This window comes from Pelodiscus sinensis, chromosome 4, assembly GCF_052426305.1.
Source record: "Pelodiscus sinensis isolate ZL-2025 chromosome 4, ASM5242630v1, whole genome shotgun sequence".
Taxonomy (NCBI): Eukaryota; Metazoa; Chordata; order Testudines; family Trionychidae; genus Pelodiscus; species Pelodiscus sinensis.
The window spans coordinates 42,564,884-42,585,129 of NC_143055.1; the positions used below are offsets into that span (position 1 = coordinate 42,564,884).

The 20,246-nt window shown below is 42.5% G+C and overlaps 1 protein-coding gene across 10 annotated transcripts in view; it reads left to right on the plus strand.

The window, feature by feature from the left end:
• TBC1D1 (TBC1 domain family member 1) overlaps window positions 1–20,246 on the plus strand; it is a 188,882-nt gene that overhangs the window by 146,573 nt on the left and 22,063 nt on the right. For all 10 annotated transcript variants that reach the window (XM_014576744.3, XM_025187957.3, XM_075930589.2 and 7 more), the window contains 2 exons: window positions 14,900–15,144; window positions 15,697–15,856. In XM_014576744.3, the coding sequence (XP_014432230.3) occupies window positions 14,900–15,144; window positions 15,697–15,856 (405 nt within the window). The remainder of the gene's footprint in view (window positions 1–14,899; window positions 15,145–15,696; window positions 15,857–20,246) is intronic.

Sequence of the window (20,246 nt, forward strand, 5' to 3'; positions counted from 1 at the left end):
ATGGGTTTGTGCCCCTGTTGGACTGATTCGAGCAGCTTCTTCTGTGGCTGTGCAATCCAATCCGGGAATGGCAGTCCTTTCCTCACTGTGAGCAGCAGATGTCGCTCTGGTATCACGGGCACAGATCTTCTTGAGGGCTCTCTTGTCTTCCACTTCCTTCACCAAGGTAGTTTCATACATAGCAAGAGCTTCCTTCACTCCCTGTTTCCAGGCATACTTGTCTAAGGCGAGTGAATGCCAGGTGTTCGCACTGATAGAGGGAGCGCTGAGGTCATGCTTGCACGTGTCCTTATAGTGCAATTTAGGTCCCCCTTTCGGCCTCTTTCCAGATGCCAGTTCGCCAAAGAGAAGTTCTTTCGGTATTTGGCCATCCAACATACGTGAGACATGGTCAAGCCAGCGCATACACCTCTGTTTGAGAAGGGTGAACACGGAGACAGTGCCCGCCCTCTCAAGCACTGCGCTATTGGGGATCTTGTCCTGCCATGAGATACCGAGTATACGCCTAAGGCAGCGCATATGGATGTGTTGAGCCACTGCTCTTGTTTTGAGCACAAAGTCCATGTGTCACTGGCATACAACAGTGTGCTCAAAACACAGGCTGTGTAGACCTGCACCCTGGTGTGTATAGTAAGCTTATTATTGGCCCATACTCTCTTCGTCAGCCTGGTGAACGTTGTGGCGGCTTTTCCAATGCGCTTGTTAATCTCACTATCAAATGACAAGTTATCCAAGATCGTAGAGCCTAGGTACACAAACTCATGGGCGACTTCCAGTTCATAATCTAACACACTGATAAATGGCTCGTTACCCACGCTTTGGCCCATCACCTGGGTCTTCTTTAAGCTGATTGTGAGGCCGAATTCCATACATGCGTCTGCAAAGCGAGTTATGAGTGACTGTAGTTCCTGCTGAGTGTGAGCAGCAATAGCTGCATCGTCAGCAAAAAGGAACTCCCTTAGATGCTTCGTAAGCATCCTGGTCTTTGCTCTAAGCCTCGACAGTTTGAAGAGGTTGCCGTCCATTCTCATGCAGAGAAAGATGCCATCTGTAGCCGTTCCAAAAGCATATTTGAGCAAAACTGTAAAGAAGATGTTGAACAGTGTTGGAGCCAGCATGCACCCCTGCTTCACTCCGCTGAGAATCTCGAAGGGTTCGAATGTGGATCCATCGTATACGATGGTCCCCCTTATGCCATCATGGAAGGCCCTAACAATGCTGAGCAGAGTTGGGAGGACAGCCGATCTTAGCCAGAATCGTGAACAGACCTTTTCTACTGACAAGGTCAAATGCTTTGGTCAGATCGGTGAAAGTAATATACAAAGGTTTGTTCTGTTCCCTGCACTTTTCTTGTAGTTGCCTAACAGAGAAAACCATGTCTATGGTGGATTGTTCAGCTCTGAACCCACACTGAGACTCAGGGTAGACTCTCTCTGCAAGAACATGGAGCCTCTTCAGGACAACACATGCAAATAGCTTCTCCACGGTGCTGAGAAGGGAGATGCCGCGATAGTTGTTGCAATCGCTTTTGTCACCCTTGTTCTTGTAGACAGTAACGATGTTAGCATCCCTCATATCTTGCGGTACGCTGCCTACTCTCCAACATTGGCAGAGTATTCCATACAGCTCTGAGACTAGGGTACCATTAGTGCATTTAAGGATTTCCGAGGGAATACCATCTTTCCCTGGGGCTTTTCCAGAAGAGAGTGCTTTTAGCACGTCGCTAAGTTCTTCCATGGTGGGTTGAGCATCAAGTTCAGTTATAGTGGGCAGAGGTTCAAAGGCATTCAGGGCTCTCTCTGTAACTATGGTCTCTCTGGTGTACAGCTGTGAATAGTATTCCACCCAACGTTCCATCTGCTTGGTTCTGTCCTTCAAAACCTCGCCTGAGGCTGACTTAAGTAGGGCAGTCTTCCTTCGTGATGGACCAGTGACCTGCTTGATCCCATTGTTCATTCCTCACATGTTACCAGTGTCCGCAGCCTGCTGAATCTTGGAGCAGAGTTGGAGCCAGTAATCATTGGCACACCGCCGAACAACCTGCTGCACTTGACTCCGAGCAGACTGGAGCACCTGCAGGTTCTCCTCACTGGGAGAGGACCTGTATGCAGCCAGTGCCTGTCTCTTCTTCTCAATCAAGGGCGTCAGCACTTCAGTGTGGGCTTCAAACCAATCAGCAGACTGGACTGTCTTCTTCCCAAAGATAGATATCATAGATAGCGTCCCGTAGTTGTTCTCATCTCTTGCTCATATCAGTGTCATCCCGGCGGGGCAAGGCCTCTTCAAGTGCGTGGACAAACTCGCATACTTTTGAAGGGTCACAAGTCTTACCAGTGTCAATTCGCGGCCTCCCTTCCTTTCTGGAACGAAAAAATCTTTGCGGCTGGATGTACACCTTCCTACACACGAGCAAGTGGTCAGTATCACAGTCTGCGCTGTGGTAGCTGCGTGTCACCCTGACACTACCTAATGGCTGCGTTTGGTGAGGACAAGGTCAAGCTGGTGCCAATGTTTCGATCTTGGGTGTCGCCACGAAACTTTGTGCTGGGGTTTGACGTTGAAAAAGGTATTGGTTATGCAGAAATCATGTTAGGAACAGAGTTCAAAGAGGCGCACTGTCCGTTTTCATTCATCTTCCCTGTTCCAAACTGTCCCAGACAGGATGGCCAGTTGTGATGGTCGCTGCCAACTCTGGCATTGAAGTAGCCAAAGATGGATAGCGGCTCATGGGAAGATACCTCACTGACGGCAATACTAAGTTCATCATAGAACTTGTCCTTATCTTCCTGGGCAGAAGTTAAAGTAGGCACATAAACGCTGAAGATGTTGGCCATGCCCACTGATGTTTGAAGCTGGATTTTCAGCATTCTCTCAGTTATTTGGTGGTATGACTGAGCCAACTAGGTTGTTTCTAATTGTGAAGCCAACACTGTGTTCCCTGGTCTCTTCTGGAGGCTTCCCGTGCCAGAAAAAGGAAAAATCCTTCTCCCGGAGACATCCAGAGGACGATAGCCTTGTTTCCTGGAGGGCCACAATGTCTATTCACAGTCTTCTCAGCTCGTTATTAATGACTGCTGTCTTCCGGGGGTTACTAATGCTCTGTAGGTCTTCTGTAAGGCCCAGAATCATGGTCCTTACATTCCATGTGCCCAGCGTGAAGGGCAAATGATGGCAAATGAAATTTAATGTGGATAAGTGTAAAGTAATGCACGTCAAGAAAAATACTTTGTCGCTTGTTTGTTTTGCCTGGTATAAGGTTAACGATCCACCTGTTGGTGATTCCCTAAGCCCCACACACTCAATGGAGCAAGTGGACCATGGCGAGGCAGCACCTGTTTGGCTGGGGGCTTCCCAGATTGAGGCAGGCGGTAGCTGCCCAATGAGATCCAAAGACCTCTCCCACCGTCAGAAGCAACCCCTGGCGCCTCACTCTACGCCAATCAAGTGCAGTGGCTTACTACCGGTAACTACTGCTTCCCGTGTTGTCACCGCTCAGAAAGCGATGCCGGAGTGTCTTCTCCAGGACGCAGGCCTGGGCAAGTAAGTTGAGAACCGGCTGATGCCCAGCAGTAGGATCCCCCTCTCCACGCCACTGATGTAACCCAAGGGAAAGGCGAAAGCCAGTACAGCTTGGTATCAATGTCATCGCAGGAGCTGCCAGAGTGAGGTTGAGTACGACCTCAAACAGCCTTAGGGGCTTCATCTCCAGATTTGTCCTCGGGGTATACTCCCGAAGCCTTTCCCATAACTAGGTATTGCCGCAAGGCAGTGGAGGTTTTAATTCAGAGTTTCCCTTCTCCTAGATGGGCAGCCTTCCCAGGCTGACGAGCCCCACCTGCTCGAAGCTACTGGTTTTAAGGTGCCAGTCACCCGCCTTCACCCCTTCTCCTGTCAGTACAAACAGTTTTGCCGGACTCAGAAAACTAAGCCACACGTGAAGGCCAGGAGCTGGACTTCAGTTGTCAGAGGCTATTGGAGACGCACGCCGTGGGAGCTTACCCCACTACCACCCCTGACTATGACAACCCTTTGAAACCAGTTCTTCTATTATGGGAACTAATAAATAACTTTTCATTATTCGCCCTCTCCATACCACTCGTGATTTTATAGACCTCTATCATATCCCCCCTCAGTCTCCTCTTTTCTAAACTGAAAAGTCCCAGTCGTTTTAACCTCTCTTCATATGGGACCCATTCCAAACCCCTAATCATTTTAGTTGCCCTTTTCTGTACCCTTTCCAAGGCCAAAATATCTTTTTTGAGGTGAGGAGACCACATCTGTACACAGTATTCAAGATGTGGGCGTACCATAGTTTTATAAAGGGGCAGTAAGAGATTATGGGTCTTATTTTCTATCCCTTTCTTAATAATTCCTACCATCCTATTTGCCTTTTTGACCGCCGCAGCACACTATGTGGAAGTTTTCAGAGAACTATCCACGATAACTCCCATGATCTCTTTCCTGATTTGTATTAGCCAAATTAGCCCCCATCATACTGTACGTATAGTTGGTGTTTTTCCTGACGTGCATTACTTTACGCTTATCCACATTAAATTTTATTTGCCATTTTGTTGCCCAATCACTCAGTTTGGTGAGATCTTTTTGGAGTCCCCCACAGTCAAGACAGAAGCAGACTATCCTAAACATTTTGGTATCATCTGCAAACTTTACCACCTCACTGTTACTCCTTTTTCCAGATCTTTTATGAATAAGTTGAACAGGATTGGTCCCAGGACTGACCTTTGGGGGACACCACTAGTTACCCCTCTCCATTCTGAAAATTTACCATTTATTCCTACCCTTTGTTTCCTGTCTTTTAACCAATTCTCAGTCCATGAAAGGACCTTTCCTTTTATCCCATGACAATCTAATTTACACAAGAGCCTTTGGTGAGGGACCTTGTCAAAGGCTTTCTGAAAATCTAAGTATACTATATCTACTGGATCCCCCTTGTCCACATTTTTGTTAACCCCTTCAAAGAACTCTAATAGATTAGTAAGACAGGATTTCCCTTTACAGAAACCATGTTGACTTTTGTCCAACAAATTGTGTTCTTCTATGTGTCTGAAAATTTTATTCTTTACTATCGTTTCAACTAATTTGCCCAGTACTGACGTTAGACTTACCGGTCTGTAATTGCTGGGAGTGCCTCTAGAGCCCTTTTAAAATATCAGCGTGACATTAGCTTTTTGTCCCCAGCAGAAAATATGCTCTGCCAGTAAGGCGTTGCAAATATACCTTTCACCCGCAGGGCTTGCTATGGCACCAGAAGAGAGGGCAGTCAGCTCAGCCAGATATGGAGAGGCTGCCTTCCTCACAGCATCTTGCCCATGGGAAGAGACATGGGATATAGAAAAGATTGCTAGAACAGGGCACATGGAGCTGTTGGGGGGTCACATAGACTGGAGCTCAGAAGAGCTAATGAACAGGACAGATTGGGGTGGAGGCATAGGAGCAAATTGGGTGAGAGCATTGAGCCAGGGACTGAATGGAAATGGGAGTGCAGGGCCAAATGAAGATGGGGGGAGGAGGAAGAGGTGTGCAGGAACACATGGGGATGGAGGAGAAGAGGTGGCTGTTTGGGGATGCAAGGACACATGGGGAGCAGGACAGGGACCCATGGGAAGCAGGGACATGGGGGGGGGCAGATGTGCTTGACTAAATGGGAGAGGCTTGGGATCAGCCAGGGTCTGCAACTGTCTAACAATCCCTCACCAACAGAAAAAAACCTCTGTTCTGTACTTTCCCACCTGCATCCACCAACCCTCCAGTATCTCACCCAGGCTTCTTCCCAACAGTTAGCATACGTCTACACAGCAGTGTTATTTCACAATAACTGATGTTATTCCAAAATAACATAGTCTGCGTCTACACTACAAGCAGTTATTTCAACATAATATTGAGTTGGGGGACTTCTTACTCGGACTCATGTAACCCTCATTTTATGAGGAGTAAGGGAAGTCAGAGGAAGAGTGCTCTTTCTAAGACTTCCTCCTGCGTAGACAGCGCCAAAAGCTGAAATAAGCTATTTTGACTTAAGCTGCACAATTGACGTAACTCAAGTTGCGTAGCTTATTTCGGCTTTAGCTCTGCTGTGTAGACGTGACCTTACTACCCTCTCTGTCAGCTCTTCTGTTACCACAAGCTCCTCCAAGCCTTTGCATTGCTTTTGGAGGCAGGGTACAGGAAATATGTTTCTTTATTGTAATTTAATTATTACTCAGAGCTTAGTTTTAATATGCCTATTAAAAAAATCTAGTTCTCAAAAAACACTTCCTGAATCTTTTCCGGTGGCTGTATTTCTGAGAGATATTTTGAAACAAATGACCAAAATAATAGAAACTGGCTTGATTAGCCTGTTATTGTAACAAATAAAATATGTAGAATTTTAAAATATTGTGCACAGAATTTTTAAATTTTTGACATAGTCCTTCCCCAAGAGCGATATGCTACATGCAGGGGGGCAATTAAAATACTGTATTGCCTACATAGCCATAATGATTTGGTAAGATGTGGTTAGTAGCCCTGTTGAAAACTCCCTAGACTTCAAATAAATATTCTTCTTTTCCCCCAACATAGTGTTTCAACGCAGCGTTACATTCTGAAACACAAACGGTTAATCTATATTTCTGAGAAGACTCCAACTATACCTTGGTTGTAATCCCTGATTATGTCCAAGGCTAACGACCATTCATTGAATTCTGCCATAATAAATGAATAAACTGGCCCTGTATTTCAGAGTACTGTGGAAAGAGTGTGGTTGATGGGTTTTGTTTTTTCACATGTCCATGAAAGAATAATCACTGAGATTGATTACTAAAAATAGTAATGAAACTGTTGCCATTCACAGAGGGCCAGAACTGTAAATAGCCAAACAACTGTCATTTGGGTAATTGGTTAAAATTTGAGGAAAAATCTGTTTTTTTTCTTTACTCTGAAAGACTAATACACATTGTGCATTTTAGATGCTGTTTGGTAATCCTGAAGAGGTAGAACAGAACTGGCCTGTTGCCCTCAGATTATTTATTACCATAAATTATTTTTACAGAATAGCAATTTAGCTGAAAGCAGTTGGGGCAAAACTGCTGCATTAAACTTCCGTTCCAGAGCCTTCAGATCTGCTCCTTCAGTTAGATCTTTCTTTTTTTTTTATCAGCACAGTAACCAAGTGTTAGGTAAAATTGTGTCTGAGACTAATAAAATCAGCAAGTGTTGGCAATAATATGCTAGTGGAAAGACAAACTACAATTCTTAGTTCAGTCAGTTACACTTGCCATACAATTCTTTAAAACTAGAATCAGGCAGCTTTAAATGTACTACAGATTTCATTGGAAGTAGTTGGGTGTGAGGTGGTTTTACATCCTTTCCTGAAACATAGTAAAATCTTAAAGTTATAAACACCTTGGGAATGGAGATTGTTCATACCTCTGAATAAAATGTTATGGTTGTTCTTTCAAACATTTACAATTCAGCGTTAACTTAATACAGCTTTGAAACTTTACTATGCAGAAGAAAAATGCTCTTTTCCCTTTATTTTTAGCAGTTGACATTTAACATAGCACTGTGGTGTCCTCCCCTCTGTTTTTTTTTTTTTTTTTTTTTTTGGTCTTTGCTGCTGCCTGATTGCATATGTCTATTTCCAAATGAGGTATGTGATTGATAGGGATGTTAAGTATCTGTTAATTGAAATCTAGTAGTTGTTGGAAGTCCATCAACTATTCGATTAGTCGATAAGTGGGGGAGCTCCTGCTGCAGCTCTGCACTTTAAATGTAATAAGAGACAGATGGCAGGAGGGAGAGGCAGAGCCACAGTGGTCCTGGGAGCAGTCTGAGCCAGGCTCTTACTACATTTAAAGTGCAGAGCCGCAATGCTCTTGACTCGCGCCACTCCCAGATGCTAACCCTGCTGTTCTGCTTCTCCTGCCTCTACAGCACTGGCTCCTGCTTCTCCCCCTTGCTGCCTCTGATACACAGGTAGTAGGGGAGCAGCTAGTTGAGAAGTCACTCGACTACCCAATAAGGCTATGCTTATCGGGTAGTCGACTAGTTGCTTACATCCATAGTGATTGACCAGTCAGTTCATAAATTAGGGGGTTCATAACTCTGAGATTTTACTTTAAGGGAGTGTCTTAGGCCTTAGAGTTGTACCTGAACAACTCCATGTGTAGACAAGCCTTTAGTTGTGAGGACAGAGGTAAATTATTTCAAGTGAGCATACACAGATACCCAGCTGTGAGGGAACTGAGTAGAATTAGTTGGAATGATCCAAATGTTAAATCGGGGTGGGCAATAAGCAGCCTGCGGCCCGGATGTGATTTGCCAGGGTTCATATCCTGGTGGGCTGCCAGCACTTTATTTACCTTCATGTCCACAAGTACGGCTGCTTGTAGCTCCCACTGACCGCGAAGTGCTGTTCCTGGCTAATGGGAGCTGAGAGAAGTGTTGTAGACCAGGACCCTGCTTCCTGAAGCTCCCATTGGCTGGGAACAGCAATCCATGGCCAACGGGAGCTGCAGGTGGCTGTACCTGCAGACCCCCCCCAGTTAAATAAAGCACTGGTGGCTTGCCAGGGGCTAACCCTAGTGAACCACATGTGGCTCATGGGCCACTAATTGCCCACCACTGTTTTAAAGAGTAGAGAAGAATATTTTCTCTCATTTCTAATTGGTGGCTGGCCACACTTGTATCTACTCTAAAGAACGTAGCAGTCTTCTGAACTGTGGAGAGAGATTATTAATTACTAACCAAAGGGAGCGAATTTTGAATAAATAATTTTTGTTATATTGCAAAGTTGCTTGTTTTATGGCTGATGGTAAAAGGCCAAAAGCACATTTAAAATGAAGGCTTTGTTGTACGGGATTTTTGGCTGACATAGATTTGGTCTTGATTTTATGTGCCCTATGGCTGCCACCCAGCTGCTTGTGATTCACATTATGCGTATTTAAATTCTTGTGAGACCCAGTGCCATTGCTCTGTTACAGCAAGTGCTGAGGATTATTAGCCTACCACATTCCAATGTTTGGTAGCCCAAAAATAATTTTCTTTAAAAAAGAATGCTTGGTAAAATGTAGCTGAAGGTACAAATTTACCTGATCTCATTTGTAAGCTCAAGCATTAAAAGGAGGTTTGTTTCTGAGATATGAAGGTACAGAATTGTTTACAATATTAAGGAGTCATTCACATCTCCAAATAAATTGGTTTTTAAAGAACTCTCCTTTCTCGTCTACCACGCTTCCTAAAACATAATCAAAATACCAAGCAATATAGTAACAAGGAAGTCAGTGAATAAACACTTCACAGAACAGGAGTATGTAGCTCCAGTACTGGCATCCAGCTAAGGGAAAGATTGTGTCACAATGTGGTTGTTCACTACCTTTGCATTTCTCCAGTTGCCAGAGGAACTGACACTTGACAGTGGCCCTGGCTCCCCTGCAGGGCTGCTTGGAGTTCCCAGCTTCCAGCCCCCCTGTTGCTGACTTTCTGGCCCAGAACATCTGTGGTCCTGCTGAACCACCAATGTTGCTGTACTGGAGAGTCCTGGTTTAGGGATGTGCAACCTAACCTGTGCAATATTTATATTCCAATGTTATTTTATATGGTAAAAGTGAGTAAGTTAAGCAATTTTTCAGTAATAGTGTGCTGTGATACTTATCTATTTTTCGGTCTCATTTTGTAAGCAAGTAGACGTGAAAGTAAATAAGTGCCCTGGTGTGCAGCTCCATCAAGAGCTGGCTGAGCCTGCAGGGAGCTATTTAAAGAGCTAGCTGGGACCCATATTGAAATAGAACAGTATCTGTAAGAAAATTTAAGCTACTTTCACTGCTGTAAGCTAGTAGTTTTTAAGTGAGATGAAATAGGGTATGCAAGGTAAAACAGATTCCCGAAGGGGATACATAATTCTTCTGTAAGAGTGCCTAACTGTGTGCGGGAACCTGTGTGTTCTGAGGACAAAAAGATATTTTCTCAGAGCATGTGGCTTAGAATACTTTCAGAGCTTTCCCAAATTAAGCTAAGGAAAGATTGAGACCATTTTCTCTGATGTATATTTTGGAATCTCTCAATTTGCACCTGGATCAGTTTGCAAATTAACACACACTGTGAGAAATAAAATACACAAATGGCCAGACAGGGAGATAGGTAACAAGGTGGTTCTGATTATGTCTTTTATTGGACCAACTATAAGTGTCAGTTACTGCCTGTCTGACAGGAACATTTCCAAAGTAGGTCACCTCTCAGTGACCTCTCTTAACTCTAAAATCTCAAGAACATAATTTTCAATAGATATTGAACTCTTAGAATATTATACCTTTGTACAGCCCGCAATGATTGTGTTGACCAGTGGACTTTTGGTAGAGAAATTACATGCCTGCTTGGGTAAATTACTGTATAGATATCCAACCCTGGGTATCCTTTTAAAACATGGTGCACCCCTGTTTCCTCTGCCAGTTGGCACCGAGGGGTACCTGAATCATGCCCCAGTATAGATTCAGGTAGGCTGAGACTAGAGCAGGGAGCATAGGATTTTGTGGCCTCTTTTGAAATCTCCTCTGTCTAGTCAGCTTCACAGTATTAACTTAGGGATTTTGAACTAGCCTTTCCTTTAGTTCATCAGTAGTGCACAGGTTGGTGCCCTAGCAAACTTCTGGGGCTTGACAGTTCAGTAATCTACAGATGTTTTCTCTTTGGCCCCATGCTAATAGAAGTATCTCTTTATGGTTGCGGTTATGTACTCAGATTTAAAATAAATGCATGTATTTGCAAAAGCAATAATTGTACATTTTTGTATAAACACAGTCATTAAGGATTTCAAGCTGTATGGGAAAGCTATACGTGGGGGAAGAACCAAGCCCTAAAACTAGAAAATAAATCAGGAAAACTAAACACTCCTAAGGTTTACTGTGAGGTTAAATGATTGTTGTGAATAGGCAGGCAGCAACAGCTCGACAGGTAGTTAGAGAGTATTTGCATGTTTCAACTGGCATTCCTCCAGGCTGTGAGAGATGTTTATCTGAAACAGAGCTAGAGTTCTTCTGTAAGAATGCCTTTCTCTGTGGGGAAAACTGTGTCTTCTGAGGACAAGAAGATATTTGCTCATAACATGTAACTTAGAATACTCTCAGTAGAGATGTAAGGGACTAGTTGACTGTCCGATAAGCACAAGCTTATCAGATAGTTGAGTAGTGACTGAACTAGTTGCTTCTCCCCTCCCCCCGCTTCCTGCCTCTATCAGAGGCAGCAAGGTGGGGGGAGCAGGAACCAGTGCTGGGGAAGCCAGCTTAAAAGCATAGCGGGGGACTGGGTGTGAGCCAGGAATCTGCAAATTCCCGGCTTATGCCCAGTCCAAGATGCCACACCTCTTCTTTTTAAATGTATTAAGAGCCGACCTGCCAGCAGGCTCTTAATACATTTAAAAAGCAAAAGCACAGTGGGGAGGATCAGGAGTGAGCTGGGACAGCTGATTTCCAGCTCATGTCTGGTTCCCCTTGCTGCACTTCTGCTGTTTTTAATGCATTAAGAATCGGCAGGCTTTTAAAACATTTAAAAGGCAGAGCCACAGTAGGGTTAGCTCCCAGGACTGGGAGCTAACCCTACTGCAGCTCCACAGTTTCCCCCTCTTATCAACTAATTGACAAGTCTATGAAATTCCATCAACTAGTTGATGAGTTAATTAAACGTAATTTAACATCTCTAACTTTCAGAACTTTCCCAACTTAAGCTAAGGAGCTCTTGCTGTTCAGGAATCTTTTCACACAAAATGTGGGCCAAGTTATAATACTGTTACACTGGGCTGAATTGGTACCTTGCACTACAGCCTGAAGAAGGGGCAGCACATAGCACCCCTGCCCAGGAGAGAGACCGGGTGGACAATGACAGTTATAGTTTGGTTCCCATTTTCTGTTTGAGGGGAAGTGAGGTAAGTCAGCCCCTTTCCTGTCACAGCTTATTCCCTTTGTGCTGGCTGCTCCTGGCTGACACATGGGAAGAGCTGGGCCCAGACTTCTGCTGTTCCATGCCCACATGCAGTAGCAGCCCACTGAAAGATGCCTTTCTTTTCTCCCTCCCTGGATTGCATCTGGCAATGTGAGTAGCTTATTTCTCCTCTCCTGAGCAGGTGCATGGCCAGACTCATAGTTAAGGCTAATGAGCAGAACAAGAAGTCCCAATGAATTCACGGAATTGAAAAGTACAATTAAATATGAATAATGGCATCGGAATCTGACTTTGTAAGTGCTGGAATAGTGAAGAAAGACACATCCTAGTTGATATCAACCTTGCCTAAGCAAGCAAGATTCAAAAGGGCATGAATTGTATTAAACAATGCCCAGGTTGCTGCTTGGCACTGAAGGCTCTGCAGTGACGGCAGAGCTGCCATGAATCAATATTGCCTGGAGCATCTTTTTGTGATTGTGTTAGTATAGATATTTAAATGTTTGTCTCTCATTCTGAAGTTGGGGACATACTGAATTGTACATTGGCACAGCTTTTCTTACAAGAACTCTCAAATGATCTTTTGTCTATTTTAAATATATGTGTATTATTGGTTATGCAGTAGTCAGTGACTAGGACCCCATTGTGCTAGGCACTGTATAAACATGGAACAAAAAACATCAATCCCTGCCTCTAAGAAGCTAACATCGTGTACTGCACCAGCCTCAGTTTGTCTGCCAGTTTTTATTTATTATTACTTTGAGCACATTTTCCTGTTTGTTTGGTTTGGTTTAATTTCTTTTCCCTCTTGTTCTGTGAAGTGTCTATATGTACACTGAGGGTCCAGGCCTGCAAAGATTGACACCTAAGAGCCACAAGAGCTCACCTTAGAGCCACAAGATTCATTTGGCATAGGTTCTGATCCTCCAGAGCCTTAACTGACTAATTGAAGGAGAAACTTTGAGATTGTTTCCCTTGTGACATTGATAGCATTTTGTGTATGGACAAAATAAACTCAAAATTAGCATGTTTTCTCTCATCTTTTAGTTACAGAATCCTTAAGTGTTCATTGTAACTACAGTAAGTTTTTTTTAAAATGAGTGACTGTAACTTGAAGATAACTCTCTTATATTTTCCCTTTCATTAAGCCTGCTGTAGTCAATGGCAGACTTCAGACTCAATGTATATGAGAGAATGTGGAACAAATAACTGGATCAACAGTCACTTTTTTCTTCTGCTCAGCTTGTTGGCTTGTGGCTTTTAGATGCTACAGTCAGGGGCAGCCCATAAGCCTAGGCGAACTAGGCAGGTGTCTAGAGCGCCGCTGGCCCAGGCGCCCGATGATGAGGTCACAGCCATTGACAGCCATGTGGGGGAGGGGCGCCAGTTGCGCTGCCTGCCTGGGGCGCCAGCTACCATAGCCGGCCTCAGGCCGCTCCTGGCTACAGTGTAGGGATGTGCCATGGTCAGAGATAAATGTCTGCAGTATTCTTGCACATCCCAATCTTACCAACATTAAATTTTCAAAAATCACAAAATTAGCTTAAAATCATAAGATTTTTCAAAAAAATAAATGTAGAGTTAGGGGTTTTTTTTACTTTACTTTTAGTATCTGGGCCTTTAAGGGTGTATTTAGGTCACATTTTAAAATCTTTTCTCTACAACTGTGAAGGCCACAAACTGTTTTGTTTTAAAGAAAAACTGATCCTGATTGAATCACAGGATTCCAGGAGCAGGTGGAGCTTTAAAAATACACCAAATTGCGAGATTAGCAAAATTACTTCCATCCCACCCACTTCTTTTTCAGGATCCCTCCATACTGAATTTTTTCCTGGTCCCAATTATACCTTCTTACTGAGTGACTTGTGCCATGGGATCTTGCTATCAGAGAAAGGCTATGTAAGATTTTCATCAAATGTATTAGAATAATACATTCTTAGGCAAAGAAGTCCTTGCAGAAAAATGAAAGTGCTCTTTCACTTGTGAAGCTAGGCACAGTACCTCTGCAGCACTCAATCCCTTAATTGCTTTGGCAGTCATGAGACTAGACTCAGAAATAATCAAATGCAGTTTTCCCACTTGGTAGCTCCCTGCACTAGCCAGAATGAAAGAAGAACCAGCCCCAGGCTTTGTCTTTTTGAAACAAGAGCTCTGATGGTATCTACCAACACACCTCACACAAGAGCAATTCAGAAGCTGGAGGGTGGAGTGATATTTAACAAGTGGGCAACTTCAAAAGGCATTTTGCTTGCCCTGGAACAAAAGAAATTCTAAAACTTCCTCTGAGTGCAAATAGCTTGTGGACGGGGAAATCTCATAATTTATTTTCTCCTTCCAAAAGGTTAATGTCCTATTTCTGAAACACCTACTATTTATTCTGTGAATATCAGATCTTTACTGTGGTCATTTACATATTGATAGGAATCTGTAGGGAAAGTTCAATAAAATGGCCCTGTTTGATTTAAAAAAAAAGCACATTAGTTCTATTTCACCGTATATCACAGATCAATCAGAAATGTAACTTTATGTTGTTTGGATTAGATAACTCTAAGGAAACTGGAATAGAGTTACTATTGGCCACTAAAGATCACAGTGGTTATTATTATAAACCAGCCGAAATCAATATTGAAGGGGTTATGGATAACTGAGTTTAAGGAGGAAGTGGTGGTCTTGTTTGCTTGTTTAGATTTAGAGGATTAAATTCTGATCATTGCATCACTATAAATCTGAAGTTAACACCATTCACTTGAATGGTCTAAGAAGGCTTCATTTGGACCCCTGCAGTTGTCCATAAACCATGTCCTTTTTAAATTACAAAAATACATATGTCATGGGGTACAAAAGCTCTCCTTGTCTTATATAATAAACTCAATAATGTTAGCATTGAGAGTTGACTTTAAAAGATTAACTTGGTAACCTCGCAAGATTTTGTTTTTAAAATTGGAATTGCTAACCTCAGTTGTTTTCACAGGCCGCACGTTTCCAACACATCCTTATTTCTCAGCACAATTGGGAACTGGGCAGCTGTCACTCTACAATATTTTAAAGGCCTATTCTCTACTGGACCAGGAAGTAGGGTACTGCCAGGGCCTTAGTTTTGTAGCCGGAGTTCTACTGCTTCATATGACTGAAGAAGATGCTTTTAAAATGTTGAAGTTTCTCATGTTTGATATGGGCCTAAGGAAACAGTATCGTCCTGACATGACTATTTTACAGGTATTTGTTTTGTATGGCTTTGTAAAAAGGATGCTTCTAATAAGAGAAATATATTTTGTTAGTGATATGATTGTCATATTCTGCTTTTTTACTTCACTGCAGAATTGCTAGAGAGATGAAGGGGCTCTGTAAAGAGGATTAGATCTTAAAGATGTTTATGTTTCAATTTAAGAGAGGCCATTGGGAAATTATGAGAAACACACACAACTCTTGTTTAATATGGATTTACCTTCAAGTAGACCCTTCTATCATGGAAGTGTGTTCAGAAAGCCCTGCATAATTGGCTATTGTAGGGAGAAAGCACAAGGGAACCCTGAAACAGGGAGCATCCGCTCTGTCAACTTAGGGATGAGAAGGGGTGGTTAATGTGGGTGATCATGAAGGGCTACCTATTGAAAAGGCTCCAGGTTAATTTAGTTTTTAATAAATGTGTTTTGACATTAATTTGCAGATATGTTTCAGTCCTTTCTCATGTATTGCATGGTCTTTGTTCTTATGACTTCCAATTAGTCTATTATTCTTAGTTCTTGTTTCTTTTTCTCTTCTTTGCAGATCCAGATGTATCAACTTTCCAGACTTCTTCACGATTACCATAGAGATCTCTACAATCATTTGGAGGAACATGAGATTGGCCCTAGTCTCTATGCTGCCCCCTGGTTTCTGACCATGTTTGCCTCTCAGTTTCCCCTGGGATTTGTTGCCAGAGTGTTTGGTAACTCTTCATAAAATTATCTTTCTGATCTTCTTGAAACTGTGTTTGAATTGCTACCGGGTCCACTCTGTTGCATACACTTAAGATAATATTTATCCTATTTTTGATTAGTAGGCCCATCTGCAGATATATTGTGTAGTGGCAACAGTCAGCTTATAGGAAGTTTATAGCAAAATGCTGTTCAGAGATGGTAGAAGGTTAGAACTGATTGTCTTGCCTCATTGCCTCTATTGTTAACTTTTTTCTCTGGATTTCCTCATTCTTCTCATTTCAGCTAAGTCCTATAATACTCCCCAATTACTGAGCCTTTCTGTGTTCATTAAGTTGGAAATCCTACTTGTGCCATGTCCCAGGCCTCCCTTTACACAGGAATGTTGGCATTGCTGCCATGAGGCTATCTCAGCATTGCTTTATGCTATTGCTAACTGTAATCTATTTTGCTTTTGACATATTCAGTATAGATCTAATCTTTTCATTTAACATCTGGTCAAGCATTTTCTAAGATTTTACACTGTTCTGCTTGCCTGACTCCAGACCCATTATTTCCCATTTTCTTGCAGGCATTACATCTGTCATTGATGTAATGATTCCTTATATATTTTCAAGGTTCACCAGTATTCCATATGTACTACATATACCAATCCTCTCATATCTTATTTCTAGTATCCCTTTGTTATATTAGTAACTGTCAGATTTTTGTCCTTCCCTACAATTGCTACAGCATAGTTTACATAAATGAACTCATAAAGGCTGTTCCCTCTTATCCTCCTCTGCTGACATCACGAAGTGCTGCATACAAGTGCTGAGTGTGTTTCTCTCTGTCTCTCTTCACACCTAGGGCAACCATTCACTACTGTGCTACAGTGGTACCACAGTGTATCTGGTGATGATGCTCTATGCCGACAGGAGTGTGTTCTCCCATAATTACTCTCCATTTTCACAAGAAGCAGAAGCTATGTTGACAGGAGAGCAACATAGCACAATGTGGACACTGTTTTAAGTTGATGTAACTTATGTTCTTAGAATCATAGAATATTGGAACTTGAAGGGACCTTGAGGGTCATCAAGTCCTGTCCCCTGCCCTCACGGCAGGACCAAGCTCCATCTAGATCATCCCTGACTGGTGTCTTTCTAACCTGCTGTTAAATAACTCCAGTGATGGGAGATTCCACAACCTCCCTAGGCAATTTATTCCAGTGTTTGACCACCCTGTCAATTAGGAAGTTTTTCCTAATGTCCAACCTAAACCTCCCTTGCTACAGTTTAAGCCCATTGCTTCTTGTCCTGCCCTCAGAGGCCAAGGAGAACACTTTTTCTCTCTCCCTCCTTGTAACATACTTTTAGATACCTGTTGTGCCAGAGGAGTTTTGTTTTCACACCTCCGAGTGATGTAACTTACAGTGGCTGGTAGTGTAGACTAGACCTCAGCTGTACTTTTCACTCTGGCTTCAATAGGTAGAATGTTCTGAATCCTGGATTATTCTCTTTGATCCTTTGTGTTTGAACTTGCGGTCCATCTCATTCATCAGCATTTTTCTATTTAGCATCTTACAATGAATATGGCTGTATATTCTAGGAGTTATAGCAGTCATCACCAACCAGTAGATCAGAATCTACTGGTAGATCTTGAGGCCTCTGACCGGTGATCCTGGCTGGTTTGGCTAATAGGCTATCAGGTGCTGGCACTTCAGCTGCCCCTCCCCCTACTGCTGCCCTTTGCCTTGAAGCTGTCCCCCAGGGGCCTCCTGCCTTCTGTGCAGGGCAGGGGAGGGGTGCTGATGTCAAGGTGTCCCCCTTCTCCCACCCTGTATCCCATCTCCACAGAGCAGGGAGGGAGCACAACAGGACCTGGGATGGAGTTTTCTGGCTGCCTTTGGTAGTGGTGCAGGGCCAGGTCAGGGGTGAACCTGCCTTAGCTGCACTGCACCACCACCCAGGAGCCAATTGAGGGAAGCAGGGCCCAGCTGGAGCCCACATCCTGAAACCCTACCCCAGTCATGAACCCCCTCCTGCACCTCAACCCTCTGCCCCAGCCTGGTGAAAGTGATAGAGGAGAAAGGAAGGATGGAGTGAGCAGAGGGCAGGGCCTCAGAGAAGGGGGCACAAAGGAGATGGGGCAAAAGTATTTGGATTTGAGGTAGATCTTGGATTGCACTTAAAACTCAAAAAGCGATCTCATACTTAAAAAGGTTGGAGACCACTGAGTTATAGGTCTACAATATTACAATTAGGTGTAAAAAGACCAGTGTTGTCACACAATGGTCTAGGAATACAATATGTACTCAATAGGGGCACAAAACCAGGCAATTGATATCCCATGGCTAAATCAATACACCCACAAATGGATGGCACTACTAACTATACATATATTTTTAAATAAATTATATATGTGGGGAGGCATGCTTAGATGAATGACCTGCCTCATTAAGAACAAATACACTGGCCAAAATTAATAAGATGTCACAAGAATGACTTATTTCAACCAGATTAGTTGCTTGCTTAGGACATGTGCCAACAGTGTCCTTCTGCTATGTATATTGGACAGACTTCTCAGAAACTTCGCCAAAGAATTAATGTCCACAAATCAGACATCTTCACAAGGAAAAACCTGTCAGTTTGCATTTCAACCTACCTGGACATAGTCTTAACGACCTTACTACATGCATCCTACTTCAAAGAGACTTTAACACCAGATTACTGAGAGAAACTTCAGAACTTTCATTCATGCTTAAATTTGACACTTTGTAAATGGGCTTTAAAAAAGATGCTAATTACCTTACACATATTATCAAGACAGCTTCCCCTCTTATCACCCCTGATTAGTCAGTCTTTGACTTATAAACAGCTATTCTCTCCCTCATCCCACCTTCTGTTCTGAATCTGATTTGTCAGTTTAATAATGTGTTCACTTTTTTCCTTGCATGCCTTTGGTATATATGGTCATGCCAATTCTCTTTCAGAATATGATCTGAGGAAGTGGGTCTGGCCCACGAAATCTCATCACCTATTAAATCATCTTGTTAGTCCTTAAAGTGCTACATAGTTTTTCCTTTTGTTTTTGCTTAAGACAGTTATTCTAAACCAGAAGTATGCATACTCCTGAGGGTACATCAGTTCATCTAGATATTTGCCTAGGTTTACAGCAGGCTACATAAAAACTACTATGAAGTCTGTGCAAATTTTAGTTGCATTGCATACAATGACTTGTTTACACTGCTATATATACTGTACACTGAACTGTAAATACAAACTGTATATTCCAGTTGATTTATTTTACAATTATATAGTGTAAGCAATTTTTCAGTAATAGTGCTGTGGCACTTTTGAGTGTTTGTGTGATTTTGTATGTGAGTAGTTTTTAAAATGTGGTGAAACTTGGAGTATGAAATACAAAACAGACTCCTGAAAAAGTATGGTATTCTGGAAATGTTGAGGGCCCCTGCCTTAGGCAACAGGCATGGAAGAGCCAAGGAGACAGTTTAGTACAGTGGTTCTATCTATCCTGGAAATACATTAGCTTCCTTGTACAGAAAAACACATTGAGAAAAGCACATAATCACGCATTGTTTTCAGAGCATAGGAATTGTTGTAAACCCAATGGTCCACATACTCAGTGCGCTTGCATCTAAAAGTATCTGGGCCAGCTGCTTCTGAAGGTGATGCAAAAAGATTTTCAGTCACAGTTATGGGACAATTTCTCCACGGGGGAAGTTTCTTCCTAGATAACATTTCTAACTTTGGCTATTGAGTAAATTTTAAAAGCAACTAAGTCCCAATGTGATTTAGTCTACTATGTCACTTTTTTGCAAATGTGACCCAGTATCTGCAACTACATAAATGTCCAGTTCTTTTAAAAATATCCTATTAAGAAGTGGCCTTAATAGTGTGTGGCAATAAATTCCAAAGGCTGAGTGTTACATGGAAAGGTATTTATTTCCTTTGTCAGTTTTAAATTTTCTGCTTTTCTATTTCATTGAATGTACCTATGGCCTATTCTTATGAGTCTGCCTTCTCTATGCCCTTCGTCATTTCATATGTCTTTCGTATGTCCTCTCATTTCTCTCCTTGCTAAGATAAACATTCCCAATCTTTTTAAGCTTTCAATATATGGAAGGTTTTTTTTTCAGTGCCTCTAATCATTCTCATTTCTATCCTGGTAAATAGATTGGAGAGATCAAGCTACTGATTTCCTAAACTTTTTAATCAGTCTTTTTCGGTACAAACGCAAATAATAAATATTTATTTCAAGAATAGTCCTAGTGCTATTTAATATCACTCCTTTTTCTATTTAAATCATTGCAGAAAATGGCATTGGAAGATACCACGGCGATAAGGATGGAATAGATTATATAGATGAAATGTGTATTTGCTACCTTTATTGATACACAGC